Below are 24,589 nucleotides of genomic sequence, written 5' to 3'. Positions count from 1 at the left end.
TGAAGTGGAGTCCCGGGAATCCCAATGATAATCATTTCATGGCAGTCGTTTTAGTGAGCAGATGGGTATTTTATTGTATTTCATATTTAATATACTGGTAAATGTGGGTTTTGGGAAGTCTTTTATTCAATTCAGATTTTTGTTTTCTTAAAACAGTGTATCCGAGTTTATTTTATTTATTTTTTACTCTGGTATAATGGGCAGAGTTTTCAGGATGTCAGTTGATCTGAATGGCGTCACTGGTGTGGTAAAGTTTCCCCTCCAGGGCTTACAAACTTATTAATAACCCTGGCCCTGCTAGACTCTCCTTTAGAAGCGCCAGCCCTGTGCTGCTCATGATCTAAAAACTGGATGGACTAATTAGGCTTAAATGTAAGACAGGTGAAGACAATTCCAAAAAGTTGAACAAAAATTCTGACTAATCTCTCAGGACCTTCTGCCTACTCTAAACATCCATGGGCTCCTCTAAGCAGCCAACTCAAGAGTTGAAAATAAAGATAATTTATTGTAACAAAGCAGGGAAACGCTATAAAAAGATATCTAACGGTTCTAGCTTAAAATTTCCATTATCAGCACCATCATTAAATAATGGAAATGAGGAGGAATGGAGTTAGCAAAAACATAATATGTATGGAAAGGCCAAGAGGAAATTTTGACATCTACAGACACACACATAAAATGATGGGCAAAACTGTTTAAACAATATCCACTATTGTATCTACCTCTGGCCTACTTCGCGTTAGACATTACCATCACTCTTACTTCTTGTCCCATAATTAACTTGATCTGCATTACCAAGTTATTGTGAATAATTTGTTAAATAGTAGTTGCCTGGTCTTTGTATTATTTTGGTTTATATGTGTTCTGTAATGTGTTATTGATCGTTGATGTCTGTATATTGCATACTACTGTGAATTTCATATACGGCGCTGCGTACTGTTTGTGGCACCTAAAAGATAGTAATAATAACATTAATTTGATCTGGCAAAGTGGAGGAGCTCCCTAAAAGTAAAACAAAAAGATGAAGAAAAAAGCAAACACACACAACATGATCCCACTACAATCAGCTGACAGCTAGCAAAAAAAACCAATTTAAAACCTGCCTCTAAAACAATAAAAGCAGAAGTCCTAGCTGTATAAAGAAGATTATCAACATTGGGTCACAAATATAAATTCCTTCTTGTCTAGAGGACAGAACTCAAAACATAGGTCACCATTCCATTTAAGGTACGTTCCCATGATCCTCTTAGCAAACCTACTCTGTACCATCAACCAATATTCTAGTTACTAATCATATCTGTATATGATTTTGTGTAATTTCTTAATTTGTAAATCACTACTGATCTAAGCCCAGTGAGTCTCAAACACAGCGCCCCAGGTCATTGATTAAAAGGAAATTTCAGTTTATTGTAGCTATACTGATGTTGAAATGAAACATTAATTTAAGTAAATTTAATAAATAAAATACAAATACATTTTGTCTATTGGCATTCACTTTATACTATGTGCAAAAACAAACGTGCTGAGTTTGTATGTGGGCTGAATGCCAGCCCTGGGGCTTTGAGAACCCAGTAATGCCTCTAGTTGGCCAAATCTTTCTCTAGTACATCTTGAGCACCATAGAATAAGGGCTGCTTGTTTTATTTAATACCTTAATTCTTGAGTTCTGGGAAGCTTATGAGCTTTAGAGCTTCAACATAGCAAACGAAGAGCTACTTAACTGTTTTTGGTCAAGCAGTTTGTAAACATAAATATCTTCTGCTGAAATTCTGGTGAGTCAAGTTCTAGGGTTATAGATTATAGGTTATCAATTAAATCCCAGCATGAGGAAACCTGCATTTGTAGCTAAGCAGCAGTGACTGCATATTCTGCAGAAAATACTGTCACAGCCCAGGACTAAAGAGGCAATTCGCTGGTTACCGAGATGTCTCAACATAAATGAAGAGAAGCTCTATGTGAAGAAATGTAGTTGGACTTGTTAGTATATAAAAGCATTTCTCTTCACCGAGTTTTGCCACAGAATACTACTAAATCATTGTTTGCTACAGACAAGTGAGATACAAACGGTCTTCGAATAACTAATAAAATAAATACTAAACGTTTTGACATTGTAGGTCGTACTAGGTAGACACATTGAGCTCTCACATCGCTCCTTGCTGACACACTGAAATGGATGGAAAAGCGTTCTGCTCCTGTCATATGAGCGATTACGCTCTAAAGATGCTGCATGTAACATTTTCTGATTATCTAAAACTACCCTAAACCTGGTCAAAAGATAAATCAGCTAAATAACTAATTTAAAGTTTAAATTAAATTACACATGCAAAATATTTTGTAATCCTTGGCTTTCTTTTTGTGCATCCATCTAGAAGAAAAACCAATAACCATTGTGAATACATGAGCTTGCCTTATTAGATGTAGCAATATAGCGGATTTACATATAGCTCTATGTAATATAAAATGTGAACAAAAACCCTCTCTCTCCCCCCAAAAGATGCACATTTTTATCCCTGGAAGTACCGTTCACTGTTAACTTCCGAACTATTTTACTAATGTTTGCTGTTCACATATCTTGAAGATCCAACATATTTTGTTAAATAATCCATAAACTACACTTGAAATGCACAACAAAAAAGGGCCGCGCTATGCTGAAAATGGCTTAGTTCTAAAACTTTACCCGTCCTCGATGATCTTCTTCATAAATGAAAACAATGCTACTCCCATGAATAAAGCTGCCCACATATGGTCTGTTCCTGTCACTTGACCCAAGGCCAAGCAAAAGAATCACTTTCAGCACATTGGTGATCATATCATACAGATGTGGCCATTGGTCAATAAGGCTGTGTGGCCTGAACACATGGTTACCTGTTAGTGCATTCAGTAGAGGACTACACATAGGGGGAAAGTAGTCCTCTGGCAACTAGTTTACAAACATGCCTGAAAATGATTCAGTCCAATTTGGGAGTCACACATGAAGCGATATTGTACTGTTATTTCCAAATTGGCGTAAGTGGTCAGCAAAATGCTAAAATATACTGTTAGGGAAATCGAAGCAAGCATTCAACTATTTATTGTGATATTATGGACATTAGCGGCATTGGTCCAGTTCAATCTATATATAATAGTTATCTCAGGAAATAGCATGTAATTCAGAAACAAGTGCTTTGGGTAATTTTGTTTTACCTTTTAATTGTATAAATCACAGGTTACATTTAGGTCGGTTGGGTACAAAGATAAATATTCATATTATCAAGGTATAATAAACAGATGATAATAAAGACACAATGATAATTTCCAAACTGCAAAATCTATGGGCCTGCATTGCTTTCTGTACAAAGCATGTCAACTGGCTCGCCAAGTGCATATCAAGGTACACAGTCAACTCATAGTCTTTCGTAAAAGCATCCTGCATGCAGTTTGGTGGAAATGTAAACTTTGGGATGTCAGGGGAGGAGGGGAAGTGGGAGGGTGAGAGGAGAATGAGTCTGTGAGTAGAATAAGCCGTATTCCCTCCTGCAAAGTAGAGAATGTCCCTATAAATGCAACCCCACTACCTCATTATCTCATTTATATAGTGATATCCTGAAAAATAAAATCTTTCTACACTCCAGTGCAAAAGTAGGAACCCTTTATCCACCTAACTTCTTCAATGAGATAGTACATATTTCCCTTCAGATGTCAACTTTGCCCACAAATCTATAGGCTTTCCCATACATTGGACCAGGTGCAACTGTGCAAAGGGGGGTGTATAATGTAAAACAAAAATAAAAAATAATTTGCGTATGTGGTTTTATGAGTTTGTGTTGTTCGTAAATGTAGATGGCTCAACTAAGGGCTTCAATAGCTTTGCTTTATAAAAAATGTCACGGTTATGCACAGTCAGGAGTTATAAAAATATGTAGCTGCTTACTCCCAAAGACATGAGTACACGTGATATCACTTTGTGCAAGGAAACCATGGGTTAATGGATGCTGAATTTAAGGCCTGTGACACCTAGTTTTAATGTTTATATTTGGAGATGCCTGGGACCCAGCCACAAGATAAGATCAACATGTCACCTACGGTTTATGGCACAGTCCAGATGCTGGGAATACAAAGACCAGTAGTGGTGGTCAATCCTTCAGGAAATATAATGGAATCCCAGTGCATTATATTTCCTGTAGGGAAAATACATCAAAATAATACTTTTCATAATACTTGTTTTGGGAGCACCCTGTGCAGATATGTAATTAGTGTAAATAGGTACATGACATGTGTCATCTATTAATGCCAGAGAATTAATCTGCCCAATTCTTTTTGATATGCGTGGAACGATATACATGGTGTGCTGAATACATTATTATATCTGTTATGTTTCCCCATTTATAGAATTCATGATTAGTATTTTGGAACAAAAAGAAGAATAAGAGCAGTTGGAAAACAGATTAACATAAATACACATTTCTCCCAGTGACCTCACTAGGAAATGGGGATGAGGTGGAAAAAGTGATTTTAAAAGTTATGGGGATAAATTTATTAAGCTGCGGGTTTGAAAATGTGGAGATGTTGCCTACAGCAACCAATCAGATTCTAGTCATCATTTATTTAGTACATTTTACAGAATGACAGCTACAATCTGATTGGTTGCTATAGGCAACATCTCCACTTTTTCAAACCCGCAGCTTGATAAATTTACCTCAAGGAGTTAATGCTGAAAATTGTCAGGGTTTTTTTTTTTTTGGGGAGGGGGGGGGGGGGGGTAGTCTGCTATTAGGAAGCTATCCCCATTCTAGCCTTCCCCAGGCAACAAATTACTTGAAAAGTATATGAGTTTTCTCTATCTGATTTTACTCCTGTTTATCTTAAGAAACGGTTTTGCATTGTATTTCTGTATGTCAACTTTCTATCCCCATTTTATTCAATAAACATTGTGAATTTTCTGTCATATTAAATTCAATTTAATAAAGTTCTGTCTACATATTCTTAAATAATTAATGTGCCAGACAGGCTTGGTTTTTATAATGCTACATTTAAGGCAGATAATTGTTGCATTTACAATTTGATCTGATTATATTAGATTGAGATTGTATTTTGAGATACGTTTGGGAATAAATTAAGACAGTGGTTCCCAAACTTTCTCAGTTTGAGGCACTCTTAGGGTCTCCATAATTTGTTACAAGGCAGGACAAAAATACTTAAGTTGATTGCGCAAATAATACACAAATCCAAGGGAAAGGAATATTTTTATATATTTTTTCCCCCAATTTTCTGTTAAAGAACAATTTACAGCATTCTTTAACAGGAATAAGATCAAACAAAATAAAAGAATATGTACAAAAGTCACACTGTGCCCCTTTACCATGCTTTTGCCCCTCCATCACTGTTTCCCATCACTATTTCCCCTCTATTCCCTTACTTACCTTTTATTTGGCCCTCTTTCTTCTTTTTCTCCTGTATATTTTCTTCAGGCTCCTCTCTGAAAATGTTGGGCGTGACAGTCAGTGAGAAGAGAACAGGGAGGAGTGAGAAGGGAGGAGGATGCTGGGTCCCAGCCGCCGCTGTATTGGTATTTTTGTTTAAATATTTTTTATTTTTGGCCAGGTGGCCAAGCAGCCCTGGCCGCCATGACACCCATGTGACAGCGCCCCGGCGCTCACTATGAGAACGGCTGAATTAAGACTTCCAAAGACGACTCAGAGTGGCAGCTCAAAGTAAATCTTAGTGGTGAAAGAGCTGGGTATTTAATTGTGAGATATAATTTTGGGGATTTTCATCACTTTTAGAAAAACCAGGTGGTTTTGTTTTGATTAAACCTTTCACACTCACACATTCCCAGCTGTCATGACACATTAAATCCCAGTTTGAATCACCTGTGCAGAATTAGTGCATTTTGTACCTACTAATGGATTGACTACTCATCTGTGATTTCTGCATCAATGTTATGAAAAACTGAACGTTCAAACTTGATCATCTTTGATTGGTTACTAATATGAACCAATCACAATTCAGTATATTTCCTTAGCAATGAAGACCCACAATTAGGTAGGATTTCTAAATGTATCTATTTTCTAAATATAGTTATATTGCTACGTAGGGATAGATATATGCTCTTCATTGTAGTATTCAGTACAGCTATATAGACATATACAGTACGGGGCTGAGTCATTAAGGGACGTATCTTTTTGTGCGCATCGTACGCAATTTTCTTCTGCGCATGCCCAGAACAAAGACACTCGTCCGTCAACGAAAGGAAGTCCACTGCGTATGCCAAAGCAAATGACAGTTATGACAGTGTACAATTTCGGGGAGTGAACAGGGCGGGGAAGGGGTGTGTACCCGTACTCACAATGTGGGCGTGCCAAACTCAAGCGGATGCAGCCACGTTGGAATGACATTTCTTGCTTTTCTGCCGTATCTCTTGCACCAGCTAGGGGTCTAGTCTAAGTCCTGAGTCAGTATCGTATGCATGCTATGACATGTGTCTGCAATCAGGACCAACTGTATAAATGTATTTTATGTACAGTAGATATTAAGGACAGCCTAACCCTAATGTTTTTCAACGGAAAAAAAAAATATATAATTTTTTTTTTTTTTTACACATTTTCCATTTCTAATCATAGATGACTAGATTATTGACAGGTAACATTAATTGATTTTTTTTCCTGTGCGTTCTTTTGAGATTTCATATTCCACATACGTATTGTACGCATCCTGCAGTTTCTGGTCTAGTAGAGTAGAGTGAACCTACACCCATAGTCAACACCACACGTATCTTGAGATCCGCTCCTTGCTGACTCCGGAAGTATGCAGAGCCGATTTACGTGCCGTTGAGAACAACTGCACAATGCGCTCAGTGCCTTAATGACTCAGACCCTACATCTGTATTGAATGCTATAGAGAAGAGAAGAATATTTTGTGCTAAATACTACACAGCTATACAGATTTTCCACTCTATAGTGTTCAAAGTATATCTATATAGTAATCAATGCTGATCAAAACACAGGGTTAAGTACCAGATATGGATATAGCTGCTTCATTAGTAAAAACCTAAAATTTCTGACTGAAGCCCTTGAAAATCACTCTTGTAATAGTGTATTTTACTCCTGGTAAAAATAAAATGCATGGCTATAATTAATAAAAAAAATGTATGTATATACTCTATCGAACATGTAAACAGAGCAAAAAATAAATATTTTTTTTATTATACTTTAACACCACTCACATGGGGCATTCTTATTATTTGTGTTATCGATTCACTATGTTCCAATATTTTATTTCAGAATTACGCCCCAATGCATCTACGTATAAGTGATCCCTAGATAACCAGTCAGTTAATTGAGCATTCCAGGCAGACAATTCTACAGCTGGGACTTTTCTTTGGATAGAATGCGCAGATGGTAAGAGGGTTCTCTGGATAACTTTGCATATATAAAGATTAAAGCGTTGAACAACAGGATCATCATTCAATTAACATATATCAACATTTGATTAACACAGATAGTTAAATCAAAAGAAACTCCGCTGTTCATCTCAGTATTCGAGTAGCTGGGTCACTGACTTCATAACAGCCTGTTAGTGTGGTGTGATGTCTGCACACATAGACGTTCGCTTTCTATTGCCTTTTCCGCCATTCCTGAAAATGATCTTATCAATTTTCATTTCTAACATCATCAGACACCACATGCTGAAGTTTCAAGCCAAATGCCAGATATCTGCTGCAATCTTACAGCCAGTGTGGCCAGCTTATTAGTGGGCTGATTTGGTCGCTCTAAAAAAGGCAGCTCGGTCCCATTCAGCCTTCCAGTCCTGCTTCAAATAAACTAGTGACTGGCTGCAGCCGCTGTGGACTCTGCAGCAGGCCCCCACCAGTGGGCAATAGTTATTCATGGAGCTCTCGGAAACATTATTAGGCTTTGATGGTGCACTTTATCTGCCAGGTCTCCTTTACAGTTTTGGTGTGCCCTGTGCCCTACGTACTATTTGAAACTTTTGTTCTCTGTACAGTTTGTGGTCAGTTAAATAGTGTACCTATTTTAAACCCTGACATATAGACAGAAAGAAATATAAAGCTATAGATCCCTACTCCTGTTAGCAAGGGTGTCCAAGATTTTATTGTTACTAGAGGACCAACTCTAATAGGAGCTTGAAATATTGTTTGATTTGGTGTTGATTCCTATGTAAACTTCATTATATGTCATCCTCTTTGCATTCCTGCCCTCAATATTATGCTATTTGTGACCTGTGTTCACACAGATGGTATAAAATTGGAGCACTATATTAATATGCAGAGAAATAAGGTTATCTTTGGCAAACAAGTATGTATGTTTTACTCAAAATGTATGGAAAATTGGTGAATAGAAGGATTACAGTTAACTCACCAAAGCACAACTAAAAGCTTCAGACTTTATAAATGCCATCAAGTGAGCAAGTCATACCCCCCATAAAATCACAATGTTATCACTAACGCATCAAAGAACTATTTGTCTAACCCTCTGTAAAAAACAAATAAAATAAAAGTACACTGATGGACAGTATCATTCTTTTTAAATCTTCTCATTTGTATGAAATATTACTAATATTAGAGAGGAACAATCAATAAATATAGAAGAAGAAAGAAAAGAGAGAAATAAAGATAAAACATTTACAAAAACAAAAAAACAAAAAACAACAACAACCTAGCACTCTCAGAAAGTAAATTACCCTACACATAATAAATCTGGTTACACACTAATGCAATTATTGTGCAGATCACACGAAAAACGAATGTTTGGTCAGATATCGCAAGAGGGTATATGCCCCCACAAGCATGTTTTAGGACACCAAAACACAATGTATCGTTTGATTTGGTTTTATAAACTTCCTATAAATCATGAACAATGATGGAACAATGTCGGACAAATGTGGAACTGTGGATGCACTCACGACCAGCAGCGTAAGCAGGGCCGGTTTAAGGGAATGGAGGCCCCTAGGCTAAGGGGCCCACATTCTCCCGTGAGGCCCCCCCCTGTTAGCCACCCGCCGCCACCCACCCCACACAGCGCTTACCTTCTCCTGTCACTGTTGTCCTTCCATGGCGCGCTGGAAGCTCCTTACTGAGGAGATCTAGTGACACTTTCACAAGATCTCCTCAGTATGGAGATTACTGAGCGCAGTGGAAGGACAACAGTGACAGAGCTAAGCAGCATTGATCTGGCCCCATCAATAATGCTGCTGAGTTCTGATAAGGGCCCCCTGGATGCCTGAGGCCCCTGGGCTGTAGCCCAGTTAGACCTCGGGTTAATCCGGCCCTGAGCGTAAGTAGATATCTATACAGAGTATAGGGTCACAATCTTTTCAGCAGATGGTTAGGAGAAATGAAGATAACAGATGTGCAGGTAAATTGTACACTTGGATCTGCATGATCATTGGGACTTTCAGTCGTTGGTAAAATCGTTACAAAAATCGCATCTGAAGTAATTTTCAATAATGTGTACCCAGCTTAGGTCTTATGTAATTAGTGGTTTCAGAGGATAGGCAGGACTTCAATCTAGTCGTGGATACCACACAAAGTAAATCTGTTGCATACTCCCTGGTCTGGTGCAAGATATATAAACGGTTACTAGGCTGAATTATATAGATTGTTGTATTTTTTTTTTTATTTTTTTTTTTTACACCAGTAACCAAAAGAGTGCTGCAAACGCTACTTTAAAAATTGCAGAGATATTTATGTGCAACAACCTTGACCTGGTTGATCAATAACTTAGCCTTAGCAATAATAGCCTAGTACAAATGTTTATAAATGCTTCATTATATTTAATTGTGTAATCACTATTGCTCAGGATAGGCTTGTGATTTCTATGTGCAGGCCAGATGTAGTCTGACCCACTGAGTATACACTGCATGCTAATTTAATTCCTGAATCCATAGATCAAATAAGCAGTGGAGGGGGGGGGGGGGTGTTGAGTCACACTAGATCTCATCATTGAAACCAGCCTGAGAAGACTGCTTGGAACATTCAGTTTCAGTTATCATAAGGTGCCCAAATACGCTGTGGTTTTGACAACCAGATTTCAGACCAAATTTTTTTGCAATTAATTTGTGGGCACAAAATACTGATATTAATCTCCATCTGATTGTGAATGTTCAGGTGTTTATGGAGACCAGCCGAAAACACAGTTGAACATTAACAGTGATTTCATAAAGTTCTCTTACTCTACAGCACATTACCAGCCACAGAACAGCTATTTTTGAAAACTCTGTGCCATACAAACAGGGAAAAGGAATTCCAAACCAAACAATCTATAGTTGAAGAAAAGACTAGAACAAACATGTCACGTGAAGTATGCAGAGGCCACAAAGTGATCTCTCCTTTCCTTTTGAACGCTAAACAAAGAGAATTGGTTACGGAAAACAATTTTAACTCTTTTTGATTCAGGTGAATCGCAAACAAGCAATTCCAAATTAAAGTACAAGTGTCTTCTTTATCCAAGACAACTATACACACTAGATGGCATTTATAAGAACAATGCTAGCTATAAATTGGGCAGGAACAATGCAAAACTAGTTTTAGAGCAACATTTGTGAGTTTTTTCCCTACTTTGCAATGTTTGAGCTGGAAATAACATTTTCAGAGAAAAACAAGGGGAAAAATACCACCATTTCCTGGCAAGCAAATAAGGTGAGCACTTTCCATTAGGTATACTGAAGCCAGATTTAAATGAACACTCTGGGTTAAACATTAAGGCAGTGATTCCCAAACTTTTGCAGTTCGAGGCACCCTTAGAGTCTCCCTAATTTTTTCAAGGCACCCCTCCAAAATAATTACCGAGCAGTCCCATTTTATAAGTAGCTGGGTCAAAAAACGTAATAAGTATTTAGGTCAGAACAGAAATACTTGCATCTTCGCTCTGCCCCCTCTGCATCTTCGCTCTGCCCCCCTCTGCATCTTCGCTCTGCCCCCCTCTGCATCCTGCCACGGCCAGAAAGAGAAAAAAAAATAAAAAAAAATTAACAATGTCGGGCGTGATGACGTCACGCTCGACATTCAGGGAGAAGCGAGGAGGATGCTGGGCCCTGGGCACCACCAGATTGAGAAGTTGGTTTATTTTTTTCCCTCTTCCTATCCATGGCACTCCTGTGAGCCGCGGTGCTCAGTTTGGGAACCTAGGCGTTAAGATCTAACAGAGCAGCACCTTCCCTTTAGTGGAGGCCCGGAGCAGCACACTTACACAGTCTCTCCAAGGCTCTAGAATTACTGTAGCAAAGGAACAGCATAGCCTGGTGCTGCTTCCAAAACCTATGGGTGTGTGACCACACAGGCCAATAGGAAGTCGCAAGCAAAGACCAAGAGCTTTCGGCATCCTACTTATACGTGGTGTCACAAAGCCTATCTGGCAGATGTACTGGGGCCGTCAGCACTTTGTACCTACCAATTAAGCTGGGACTATTTTCAAAGTAACAGAGGAGCTAAAAGAAAAACTTCACCACCAATGAGAAGCAACAGCTCAGCTAAACTCTTTAACAAAGAGCACTCTGCCTACTTTTATGATCTCCCCTCTGAGATCAGAAACCCAAGTGGCAAGTGCGGTGGGTGTGGTGACGTGATTTGCGTCATGACAGTCTGCACCGCACAAGGTCGTGATTTCCAGTATTGAATAGCAGGGTTGAGGCTATGATGATGCAAATCAAGTTACGTGAATAGGATGCAAGAGGGTGCTCTGCTCTCCCAGGAGTCCCGGAGGGCTCTCTGAAATTCGGGAGTCTCCCGGACTTTAAGGGGGAGTAGGCATATATAAAATATAATAGTGTGTGTTTTTAGCATGTTGGCATAATAATTACATTAAGACTTGCACATGCTCTAAAACATATAGCAATATTGTTAACTATTTTCCTCCCCAAGACTGTGCGTAACTCACAGTTCAACTTTCGGAGTACCAGGCAGTGTTTTTAGAAGGTTCTTCACAGTGTTTGACATTGCTAACAATTACTCAGTTTGTAAACAGTACTTACTAACTTCCAGCCCCTCACTTCATGATAAAGGCATCCAATTGTCATTTTGTCAACAAACCTGCCAGCTATGTAGACAAAGTTATGTACAGTTGTTATCGGAAGGTACACAATCACCCACTTATGATGGGTCACATGCACTAGATCAACAAGCTTGCTGACTTTAGGAGCCATAGGCCCATGCTGTGCAAATCAAATTTAGAACCAATCTAGTTGAGATGGTAGAATCTTTCCCAGATTTATCATTGAAGACAGATATGGACAAATTGACCTAAAATATATTTAAGCAGCAATGTTTTCATAAACAAACAATTTGCAAGTTGTGCAACAAAATTCAGATGTGTGGTGATGCACATTGACAGGAGTCATAGCATCATTTCTAATAACAACCAGCATATAATAACCCAATGTGTTACAAATGATTATGTTCAAATGGCCAGTAGCCTCCATCACACGTCAGCTGGTCCCCATTTGTCTTCTAGCTCCATCTTCTCAGCAATACATCTAATCAGAACCATAAGAACAGTGTCCTTGTGCCCAAGCTTCCGTGAAATCCATTATTACATACTGTATAACATGATTCTGGCAGTTGTAACAGCCCCATTGTGTTATAACCCTGTGCATGGCAACTGTGCAACGGTTCCGATCAGGAGAATAAATGCATTTCACAGTCTGTCTATTAATCATTACTTGAAAGTCAGCTCATGCAGCAGCCACCATCCGGTGAACTCAGGGCAAGTAGTCTGGCTCAGGCTGACTTGACTATAGGTAAACCATTAGCTAATTTGTGAGAGCAAAGATATCTGTTGCAAGCAGCACAGTGAAAAGTGAAAATCCACCAGCACCAGTAGAGAACAAATACAGCATCAAAATGTAGGTAGTTTTTTCAACGATAATACAATCAACTGATTATTAAAACACAATAAATATATGTATATGTGCTAAACTGTATATTAAACCATAGCTGACAGCCTTTGTCTTCTCCTGTTTCAGCTCAGTAGAATTTATAGTGAAGGCACTGAAAGTGTTAAGACATTTTTTTTTAAATAAATATAAATTATGCATATTGTATTCTGTTAAATAACAATTTATGATGATGTAAATTAACAATTAGTATCAAGCTGAGAGTTTTCTGGCGGGTTGGAAAAACCAATCAGATTCTAGCTATCATTTATTTTGTACATTCTACAAAATGACAGCTAGAATCTGACTGGTTGCTATAGGCAACATCTCCACATTTCAAACCCGCCGGAAAACTCTCAGCTTGATACATTTACCCCCTGGAATGTTAAACACACATAGGAGACACTCAACAGCTCACAATGAATTTAATAAAAGATGTTTGTGGATATTCAAAAAGGATATTTCTCTAAAAAGATGTGAGCTCTGCATAATCTCTTCAAAAATAAACCTTAGCTGATATTGGCATCTATAGGTGTAACAATATAAGAATATGACTATCTGCTTTGCACAATGCAAGTCTATGGCAATGTAATACTGGGCATTCAAAGCGAATACTTGACTCACCCGGCCGGTGCAGAAGGTGACGGCTATGAGCGCACAGCATATTGCCAGAACGATGAGCAGCAGGAGCAGGATTACAGGATACTGCTGACGCAGACGATAGTACGACTCATAGAAAACACCTTCCTTTTCGCTGTTACATCGTAGTAGATTAGGGCCCAAGTGAGCCCTGCTGTTCTCTGGCATCTGTATTAACTAGCTGTGTCTTTTGCTCCTGGAAGAAGTTGGTGCAGGATAGAACTGGTATAAGAGCATGGAACATAATTCAGGGTCCATCACAAATGTCCCGGAACAAAGGTGTACGACCTCCATAGATAGAACATGATGTTGTGAGACTATTTCATTCACAATCTGCCCAACAAAACAAGATCTAAAAAGGAAAGAAAATTAGTGGTTTAGAAAACAATCCAAATTTTCTTCTCCTACCTATTTTCTAAATACACCCCACCACTTAATGCCTTATTGGTAGACTAATGAGCGTGTTTGCTGACCATTCTCTTATCTAGTGTTTCTGTTTCTCTACACATCCTTTACAACATGTGGGCGCCACCTAGCCAATAAAAAACTCCAGTGTGTAACAAAATATCAAAAACAGGTTTTCCTGCATTTCTTTTCTGCATAGGAGCACAATAAAACGTGTAATATATCCAGTCACTGCCCGCCCCTCACACACCAGATTTTGTCAGGGTTCAATTCTTATGCTTTATTCTATTTTCAACTAACAACATATATATATATATATACACACCTTCTAAATTTTTTACAATAATGATTTTATTAAAGTTTTTCCTTTTGGTTACATAGAACAAAGAAAACAGAAAAACATACATTTTATATTACAAGGGAGAAGAGGGGTGAGGGGGGATCAAGGGGAGGGGGGGGGGTAGGGGACCTTCTAAATTTTTATTACCACCTGCCGCAGTCCCCCCATTTCAATCCCCACAAAAACCTTAACTCATCTTATTTCCTCTTCTAACTGTTAATGGAGATGAAAAATATTCTGCTGAATGCTCGTCTCAGTCATTATTTGGGCATTCAAGTTTAACTAACAGAATTCGCCATTAAATGTTTCACCCACATTGCCGCTATTGCTCTTGTTCAGCTCAGGTTTGCCCCCCATTAGGCCTCCACTACACCACAGAACAAATCCAATTAACCATTGTCACCCCAGCTCTATTTATAGACTAGAAATTCCATTCAATACAAATACTGTTGCCATATGGCCATGCTGCAGAATGGCTAAACAAAAACAGAACTTGAGGATTTGCAGATTCACTCATCTGTAACAGCTCAAAATCTGTAGCTTGGAACCATTTTCTAGTTCTGGGTCACACGATGCATAGATTAATTAAAAGGCAGGATTAAGACCCTAGGGGGTAAATGTATGAACCATTGGTTTCTGCAAGTCGCCGGAAATTGCGACTTTGCAAATTTCCCCTGCACAATCGTCAATTTCCAGCGACTTGCAGAAACGGATGGTTCATACATTTACCCCTAGAATTGATTTACTGTATTGGCCACCAAAAATAAAGTGAGGGATGACATTTATGAAGTTACCGAACTTTATATCACGATTGTCTGACTTTTCTACTAAACTATGGGTTCTAACCGTGGTATGTGTACTACAAGGGCTACTTCAGACAGACTCAGGGCTATTCAATTGTTAGCGTTAACGGGAAAAAACGAGCGCTCAAAAAATCTTGGCATTAACACGGTAATTACTCGCGGAATTTCAGCTCGCTGCTCCCTGAGCGGCGAGCTGAAATTCCGCGAGTAAACTACCATATTAACGCTTTTCTCACGCAATATTACCGTATAAACGGTAATATTTTTTGAGCGCTCGTTTTTTCCCATTAACGCTAACAATTGAATACCCCCCAACCTTTTAAAATTCAACTCAAACTAGCACATCCTTGTACTGATAAAAGATAAGTCATATTCAGACCTAAAAAGTGTTGTTTTTAAAATCATTTAAATAGATAAGGGATTGTTTTCCTGGCATTTAAATCAAGTAACAACTACTGTGTATAAACATATAACATTTTAGGATCTATTCGTCGAATCGGTACAAGAAACTTTCGGTAGCCAGATAAGACATCTCTAGTCATGAGTGGCCTCAGATATTTCTATCCATTAAAGTTAGTGAGAGGTGAGCCCGAAAAAAAAAAAATCTCTCTATTGCAAATAAATTACAGTAATAACATTTTTAAAACAGAAGGTATTCACATGTCTCTACTATCATTGTTTCACCAAACCATGAGCACTAATCCTCATTTAAGGCTACATTGTGAATTACAGTACCAACCTCTACATGCTATGGTATCTCCCCTCATTATCCTTCACTTTGTTTACGGCTTATAACTCCATTAGTTATCCATTTAAAGTGCATTAAATGTTTATAGTCGACCATTACCTTCAAAGCATTTAATATAGATGTAGCATAAATTTTAATAGAAAAGCACTGGGAAACCCAATGTGGGGGCTATCCTAGGTAACAGTAATTTAGCCTGTGGTACCTCTGACAGATGCAACATATATTTTAGTCTTTTCAAATTAACTCAAAATAATGAATTACTTCATTATGGCCCCTATTTATTGCCAACCGCAGTTTATACATGATGCATTTCAATCCTCATTGCAAAAATAAGGATTGAAATATTGTGCATATTTATTACAAAACTTCAACAGGAACAGCAGTCACGAATAACTGCTGTTCTTGCGAAGTTCAAACTCACCTTTTCACTGTGTCTTCTTTCCCGAAGACTGCTGTGTGATCCATAGCAGTCTTGAAACCCCATGTGCGCATGTCCTGTTAGAAAACCTCAGGCATGCGCACAAACAAATCTGAGGAGGTGATGCTGCACAGGGGCGCACGCAGGATTTTTAGGGGGGTGGGGGTTTCCCCCACATACAAAAAACCCCCAAAACAAACAAAAAAAAACGAGAGCACTGCTGCATATGCGCCGGCGTTTCGGCAGCACTGTACTATATAGCAGCCGCGGCGCTGTCAAAGAAGTGTCCATGGCGGTGCTGTATACAGCACCGCCGCGGACGCTTCTTTGACAGCACCGCGGCTGCTATATAGTACAGTGCCTGCTATGTGGGGCACTTCGTTAGCGAAGGGGAGGGGTTTCTGGAGACCCAGAACCCCCCCTGCTGCATATGAGAGGGAGGGATCACATGATCCCTCTACACATGTGCTGTTCAGCTGGGAAGTAACACATATGGGGGCATATTTAACAAATCACGGTAGTGCACTATTGTGCACTTACCGTGGAATTAAGGTCCCGATGTGCCCTCCGCAAATTTATTAAAGGTGCATCGCAGCAGATATCATGGATATCTGCTGCTTTGCACTCCTGATCGTTTTTGTGAGCAGTCACCATTCAACAGAATGGTGACTGCTCTGGGCGCAATCGAACAAGTCCCGAAATATTTTTTTTTCGGGAACTTGTCTTGATAATTACCGCCAGCTGAAGCTGGCGTACATTATCAGAATTGAAGAAATCCACTGCTGTCAGCTCTGCTCCGAAGAGCAGAGCTGGACAGCGCATGTGTGGAGGGACCACATGATCCCTCCCTGTCACTCACCGCGCTCTCTCTGCAACGATAGTTGCAGAGACAGAGCGGGGACTTTGTGCGCATGTGCACTGCACATGCGCAATTGAAGGAAGAAGAGGAACGAAGAGATCCTGAGACAGCGCATCCGAAGAGGGGGGTAAGTGTGATTTTTTCTATCACAGAAACAGCAGTTTATCGGAACTGCTGTTTCTGTGATTCCTTTTTAATAAATTTGAGAAATAGTTCAATCCTTATCCTTGCGATAAGGATTGATAACTATTTCTTACTTTTGCCGATTAATGATAAATGTGCCCCATGGTAAGGTACACCATCCTGAGTTGGCGTACATTAACGGGAACAAGTTCTGATTTTCGGAACTTGTTACATTGCGGAATAGAGCAGTCTTCATAGACATCCATGGGGACTACTCTACAGTTCGAAGAGAAATGCAAAGCAGCAGATAGCGATGTACTGTTAATAAATGTGCACATTACTTCAATTTGTGACTCTGTCTTCGGGGGATTTTCATGAAAAAAAGACAATCATAAATAGGCCTCCATGTATGAGAAAAATATATATACTAAAACCACAATGGATTTTATTTTATATAAACAGAATTGCTCGCAATGTATACTCATCATGATAAACATGTCAAAAATGTAGATATATTTTGGGTACGTGATTAAAATGGTTAAGGAATCTGGAACAAAATTCTAGCCCAAATGTATCTATAGCAAAGTACTTGTAGACAAATGAACTAATGATTATTACTGAGCCCCACGATAAAGTGGTGTTTAGAGGTATAAGGGACATATTAAACTGACAACTTATTTTAAAACATTTGATGAACTCTTGTTTAATTAAATTGAACATATACGCAAATAAAAACAGTTATTGATAAAGGAAGGGATAGATCTTAGGAATTAAATAAGAGTAAACATTGGAAATTAGGAAGTTTTCACATAGGTACACTGGCGACACACTCACATCATAAGAACCACTTCAGTCCTCAATCTTTATTTGCTAATAACTGCTTTATCCACTGCTCCTTCCTCACATACTCGCCTCCATGCGGGGTCTCTGCCTCCTGGATCCTGCCGTGCACCTAACCAGCGCAGCCTCTCTCGTCCATGCTATGCAACAGGCTGCTCTTTGCCTCCTCTAATTGAGCTTTAACCGGGTGGACAGTTCAGTGCGTGATAAGACAAAGTTCGAGGATCATTGACAACACACGCTGATCCCGCCCATACTTCAGTGCGCTGCAAAGATTAACTAACCATAATTTGTTTGGCCGGGGCAATGTTGTGTGCCTGGGAGGAAGCGGGGGCACAGATCGTGATTTACAGGGAAAGGGGCTGGTTTTACGCACAGCCGAGTACCTAGAGACACAAGAACGGAAGGGAACTTTGATCTGAGACTCCAGCGTGTTTGGAGAGGAGCTGGTGAGAAATAATGAGGGAGGGGTGCTGAGATAACGCTGGGAGCGATCAAAGGCTCTCTGTTCTCTGACTCGTACACTCCTGCGTCTCCCAGGGGTTTTATTCTCATTAGACTGTTTGTAGACCCCTAACTCTCTCCACTGAGATGCCTGTCAGACAGTCCAAGCGTATATCCGCGTCTGTAGCCTTAGCTGCTAATTTGCTCTGTCAGTTGTGTGTCGTCCTATGCCTGCCATGCTTCATTTGCTGTACGATTTGAACTGTCCTAGAGGTGTTGAAAAGCCAAATCCAATTATTGTGTTTATAAGAACGGGGTTTCTCAAGTTTTGGCGGTTTTTTATACGTTCCCCGTTATAGTAAAAGTTTACCAACTTATCCTAATGTGTATTCATTTATTCTAATTATCCCCTCATGTACGCACTTATTACAACTATCCTCTCACCTCACATGAGTACATTTTTAATGAGCCACTCCCAGAGCCGCAACTTAGAATTCTTGCGCCTGGGGCGAGAAAGACAAATGCCGCCCCCCTAGCCCTCCATTTTAGCCAAATGAACCTAAAATATTCCTAAATTGCGCCCCCCTTCAGCGTTGCGGCCTGGGCGATTGCACATGTCACACAGCCCTAGTTACGGCCCTGACCACTCCTTATGTATTTGCAGGTTTTCAAAATATATCTTCTGCACAAGGCTAAAGTTAGCTTAGTTTTCGGCCAGCTTCTTATTCAGAAAAGCTTATTTTTAAAGGATTAAATGAAGTTGGATCACTGATTTCACATGAAATTAACACTAAAGGGTGTCCCTTACACAAATCGCACTAGAATTTCACCTGGTCTAACATGGAATAGGGCATGGAATCAGGTAGCAAAGTGGGCACAGTCACCATATTTAATCATTTTGAATAAGTAGCTGTAGCTTTGCAATGGTTAAATGCTATTGGGCAACACATTTGATAGTGGGAATCAACACAGAGTGGTCCGTTGCATAAAAAAATACTTGTCTTTAGCCTGGCCCAACATCGTTTTAGGCATGAAATCAGGTGGCAAAGTGGGCACAGATGGCAATTTCATGAATTTAATTAAGTAGCTATAGTTTTGCAAGGGTTGATGTTTTTTTTTATTAAAAAATGCAACAAACATAAATCCCATATCACTTTGTCCAAAATAAAATAGACTATATACAACATCAAAGGGTAAATATTCACATTATCATAACACCCAATTCTCCTACAATCCATACTTGCCTACTTTTTAAATCTGTACTCCGGGAGACCGGAGTGCAGATCATGTGACGTATTCAGTGCCCTAAATTTCGGCATTTTACAGGGTTCGGGAGGTTTGCCTGCTCTTCTGGGAGTCTGGGAGGACTCCCCGAAATTCAGGAGCCTCCCGGAAATTCCGGGAGAGTAGGCAAGTATGCAATCCCTCCACAAAAACTACTGCATCACTTCACAAATAAGATAGCTATATACATCAAAGGGGGGAATTCAATTCCCCCGAAGTACTATTATTATGGTAATACTGCACGTGATTACCGTTATTACGGTAGTTCTGACGCCGGCTTTTTGCTCATAGCTCCCTGAGCTGCAAGCAGAAAGCCGGGTTAATAATACCGTAATAACGGTAATATCTATAACGCGGCGGTACTTTGGGGGATATTGAATTCCCCCCAAAGAAACAACATCCCCAAACACAATACTCTGCATTACAACAACCCCGACACCAATCTATAATACCACCCGTATACCATTTACTTTCAGGAAATGAAAATAAACTTTAAGGGGCATATTCAATTGACGGCGGGATCGCCGAAAATCCCGTGCTCAAAAAATATTAACGTTATTACGGTAATCCTGCGCGGGAAAACCGTTAGTACGGTAATATCTCGCTGGATTTCAGCTCGCAGCTCCCTGAGCTGCGAGCTGAAATCCAGCGAGTAAATTACCGTATTAACGGTAATATTTTTGGAGCGCAGGATTTTCGGCGATCTCGCCGTCAATTGAATATGCCCCTAAATGTATGTAAACATTACTAAAAAAAAAAGCATGTCCTCAAAATAAAATAGTGAAAGAAAAGGACAGATAGCTAAGAATTGAGAAACTACCAGATCCTAGCTGTCACTTAGGGAGGTCTCAACCCCCCACCAGAGTCTACACCACCTCGTAGCATCCATTCGACCCCCTTCCCTTTCCCTTACCTCACCACAGGGGAGGATCTTGCCCCTAATGGACATTAAACTCTGTGCACTCCATGGGCTACTTATTCAAAATGATAAAATTGCTATCTGTGCCCACTTTGCCACCTGATTTCATGTCTTTCATTTCGTGGCTTGCATGTCACTGACCACCCTGTGTTGATTTCCACTTTCAAATTTAACCCTTGCAAAGCTACACTTTGCCCCCTGATTTCATGCCCTATTTTGTGCCCTATTTTGTGTTACTATTGCTATTGTGTAAGGGACACCCTTTAGTGTTAATATAATGTAAAATCAGTGATCCAACTTCATTTAATCCTTTAAAAATAAAGTTTTCTGAATAAGGTGGAGCATGAATAAGAAGCTGACTTCAGCCTTGTTTTTCTGCTTAATTTTATCCTTTGCTAATTCATTCTTTACTAACATAACGTTATATTGAGCAGACAACTACCCCAGGACTTGGAGGACATCCCTGGAGGTTTCATGCAGGCTGTAACTAGGGCTGTGTAATAGGGGTGGCTGCCCAGGGTGCAGTGCTAAAGGGGGGCGCATTTTATGAATATTTTAGGTTCAGTTGGTTAAAATTGAGGGCTAGGGGGCGGCATTTGTCTTTCTTGCCCCAGGTGATAAAATTATAAGTTACAGCGCTGTGTACATGTACTACCACACATTAAGACCCTGGGTCCTAGAGGAAGCATGCAGCTGTATGCGGCGGGGCTTCGTGTATGTAGGTATAGAAATTGCCAAATAGGATTCTAGATTTTTAAATACTAGTGGACATATTTATCAAAGAGCAAAAACACCTGTAGGCAGGGCCATCTTAACAACATTATGGGCCCCCGGGCAAAGCAGTGCATCGGGGCCCCTACATATATAGATATATATATATATATATATATATATATATATATATATATATGAGATAGAGATAAATAGATGTACTTGCTCAGTGACCCTTGAAGGTTTTATTTGCAGTTTTTTTTCTTTTGCAGGATTATTTATTCTAATTAAGAGCCCTGCATATGGGGCCCCCTTGCCCTTTGGCCCCCCGGGCACCTGCCCATCGTGCCCAATGGAAAAGATGGCCCTGCCTGTAGGTGATGGGGCTGAATGGACTGCATTACTAGGCTCCCCTCACCCCCAAATTTTGCTATGGGGCCCAGCAATGACCTTTTCTGCCCTGAAAATACCAATACCATATTTGATATATAGACAATATATAAATTCTATTTATCAAATTAATTTTTTAACTCAAACTTATTTAAATGATTTAAGTTTATTATTCATTTTTTTCCGGCACTTGTTAATTAATATCTACTTCCTGTCTGGTTTGATGACTTTTTTACTGACTTGAGTCTGGTAGTGGGGGATTTGGAAAAGGCGGCACTGCTCTGGTGAGTTACAATGGTTTACATATAATTAACAAGTACCTTTACTTTTTCTGAAAAAAAATAAATTTAACAGTGCTGTATTAAAAATAATGCTATATTCTAAGAATTATGCTACTGTTCTGGTATCACCGTCCAAGGAATGCATTACTAGAACATGTACTGACCATATTTGCCAACTTTTTGAAGATCCTTTCCTAGAGTCTCCGAAGGGGGTATGGACGGAGGGGGCGGGGCTTGATGAATAGCTTCATTTAGGCCCTGCCCTTGTGATGTCACAATGGGAACTCGTCATTTTACAGTGGGGGGGCGGGACCATTGTGGCTCTAATTCTGCTCACTTCCCTAGGATGCGGGAAGATGTTCTACTCTTCCATGAGACCTACCCGGAATTCGGGAGTCTCTCGGACACTTCGGGAGAGTTAGCAAGTATGGTACTGACTCATTGCTTAATCAATAGGCTCTTCCAACAGTGATAACCCCATTAATATATAGGGCAAAATGAAAACATGCCCTTTCGTCTGCAGTTACACTGGTTTATTCCAGCAGAATGGTGTTTGCCCTTTTATAAATCATCCCCCGACATTTATACCTAAAACGACCTTTTAGGGATGGGCCGCAGCTCATGAGCCAGTGTGGTGCACTTACTGCCCAGCCGCCCCCTGCCCTTACTGCTCTGGGCCAGTATCGCTGAGTTATCTTAGTATCACTCAGCTACCTCTGCTAAAAAGAAATAAAAAATCATCCTTATCATCGCTTTTTCAGGTTTTTAGGTTTTGAATCCCAGGCATTCACAAAATAAATTGTACTTGTAAAGTTAAAACATTTAAAAATATCCCAAAAGACTATTGTAATATTATTGGTGAAGAGACCAGGGGGTATATTTACTAAACTGCGGGTTTGAAAAAGTGGAGATGTTGCCCATAGCAACCAATCATATTCTAGCTAGAAAGCGCTACGGAATATGTTGGTGCTATATAAATAAATGATGATTTAGTACATTCTACAAAATGACAGCTAGATTCTGATTGGTTGCTATAGGCAACATCTCCACTTTTTCAAACCTGCACTTTAGTAAATATACCCCCAGGTTCCTTTTGTATCAGAAATGACTGTTTATATGGAAAAGCTAATGTTGTGGGTATATTTACATATGTAGTAGCGGTACAGTTTCCACTTTTGTCTGCAAAATGGGGTTGCCACGTAGGTGAAATGCCCATCATTAAAAATAACATTTTCACCAGCTGACCTCCTCTTGAAATGACAATACAGACAGATGAGTCACACTAAGGATTCTGAGTCTAAAGAGCACCTGCTAAATTAATAAAATGCTTAGCTCCGCCTCCCCAATAATCTGGCTAAAAATGGCCTTATTAATTGGTGGCTGACAGTTCAAATACAGATGTTTAGTAGCTGCAGCAAACCCCAGATAACTTGTTATGCTCCCATCTATCTCACTTTGCTGTTTCAAGGATGTGCAATCTTGATGCTGCCAACAATGTATATTGTACATTTAAATTTCTATCATTTTTCCATTCTCACTACTGTTTTTGGTGCAACAAATATGCCAGTTTTTTTTAAATGTTCTATATGCTTAAAATATGAGATGTGGCCCTAAAGATGTTTCGTCATCAGTATGTAGCCCTGCAGACATTTCATAGGTCCTGTGTGTTTCTTGTTGCGTGTGAGGATATATTCAGGCTCTGTCCACTGGTACTATACCGCTAATGAGATCTGGGCGCCCACTCTTCCCTGTCACTGAGAGACAGTGCTACAGGACTGTTCATCATCGTTATTAGAGGCAGTGCATTCCCAACAGCAAGGCTGTCATGTTACCATTTCAGTACAAGGCCATCGTTACCAAACCATTTTCATAATTTAATTGCAGTATCTTGTTATTCAGACGACAAGCAATGCGATGTCACTGGCATCGTTGAATCATTCTGAAACTAGAGCTTCATTAAAGAACTGTCCCAGCACTAACACTTCACTCTTGATGTGTATAAAGCTTGTTACTGCTATGCTAGATCATTGTAACAGATATTACAGTTAAGCGGGAGCAGAATCATTATTTAACCACAGCAGTGCCACAATAGTTGCTGTACTCTTACAAATACTATGTTGCTGGTTATTTATTTACAGAGCACATTATTTAGAAGGTCTTATATAAAAAATATGTTTTGGTAATTCAACAAGCAACGTTGAGTAATGCGGTTCTGCCTGCAGGCTAGCAGGAGAGAGTATAGTATAGCATACTGTTAGATTAGTAAGGAGGTGGTATAACTGATAACCAATGTGTTCAATAAAACAAGTCCTAATCTTTTGTTAACAATGGGAGTTCTAGAGTGAATTTCATGACTTATGCTAGTGAGACATGGGGCTAGATTTACTAAACTGCGGGTTTGAAAAAGTGGAGATGTTGCCTATAGCAACCAATCAGATTCTAGCTGTCATTTATTTAGTACATTCTACAAACTGACAGCTATAATCTGATTGGTTGCTATAGGCAACATTTCCACTTT

At 39.5% G+C, this 24,589-nt stretch overlaps 2 protein-coding genes and 1 long non-coding RNA gene across 11 annotated transcripts in view; 1 reads left to right on the top strand and 2 right to left on the bottom strand.

Annotated features, from left to right (window-relative positions):
- Positions 1–24,589, bottom strand: part of ADCY4 (adenylate cyclase 4) — a 58,235-nt gene that overhangs the window by 28,219 nt on the left and 5,427 nt on the right. For 4 of the 5 annotated variants that reach the window (XM_075212293.1, XM_075212302.1, XM_075212270.1 and 1 more), the window contains exon 2: positions 13,492–13,858. In XM_075212293.1, coding sequence (XP_075068394.1) covers positions 13,492–13,674 — 183 coding nt within the window. In that variant the 5' untranslated portion in view covers positions 13,675–13,858. Of the gene's footprint in view, positions 1–13,491; positions 13,859–18,036; positions 18,122–24,589 lie in introns of those variants that run through there. The other variant, XM_075212285.1, reaches the window with a different exon arrangement.
- Positions 9,180–24,589, bottom strand: part of LOC142158404 (leukotriene B4 receptor 1-like) — a 315,057-nt gene continuing 299,647 nt past the window's right edge. For all 3 annotated transcript variants that reach the window (XM_075212323.1, XM_075212332.1, XM_075212340.1), the window contains exon 3: positions 9,180–9,266. The gene's annotated coding sequence lies outside the window, so the exon portion shown is untranslated. The remainder of the gene's footprint in view (positions 9,267–24,589) is intronic.
- LOC142158420 (uncharacterized) overlaps positions 18,288–24,589 on the top strand; it is a 53,444-nt gene continuing 47,142 nt past the window's right edge. For 2 of the 3 annotated variants that reach the window (XR_012692777.1, XR_012692775.1), the window contains exon 1: positions 18,288–18,491. This is a non-coding gene — a long non-coding RNA (uncharacterized LOC142158420). The remainder of the gene's footprint in view (positions 18,492–24,589) is intronic. The other variant, XR_012692776.1, reaches the window with a different exon arrangement.

Source organism: Mixophyes fleayi, chromosome 1, assembly GCF_038048845.1.
Source record: "Mixophyes fleayi isolate aMixFle1 chromosome 1, aMixFle1.hap1, whole genome shotgun sequence".
NCBI classification, from domain to species: Eukaryota; Metazoa; Chordata; class Amphibia; order Anura; family Limnodynastidae; genus Mixophyes; species Mixophyes fleayi.
The sequence above is the reverse complement of the archived record's forward strand: the minus strand, read 5'-3'. Positions and strand labels throughout refer to the sequence as shown.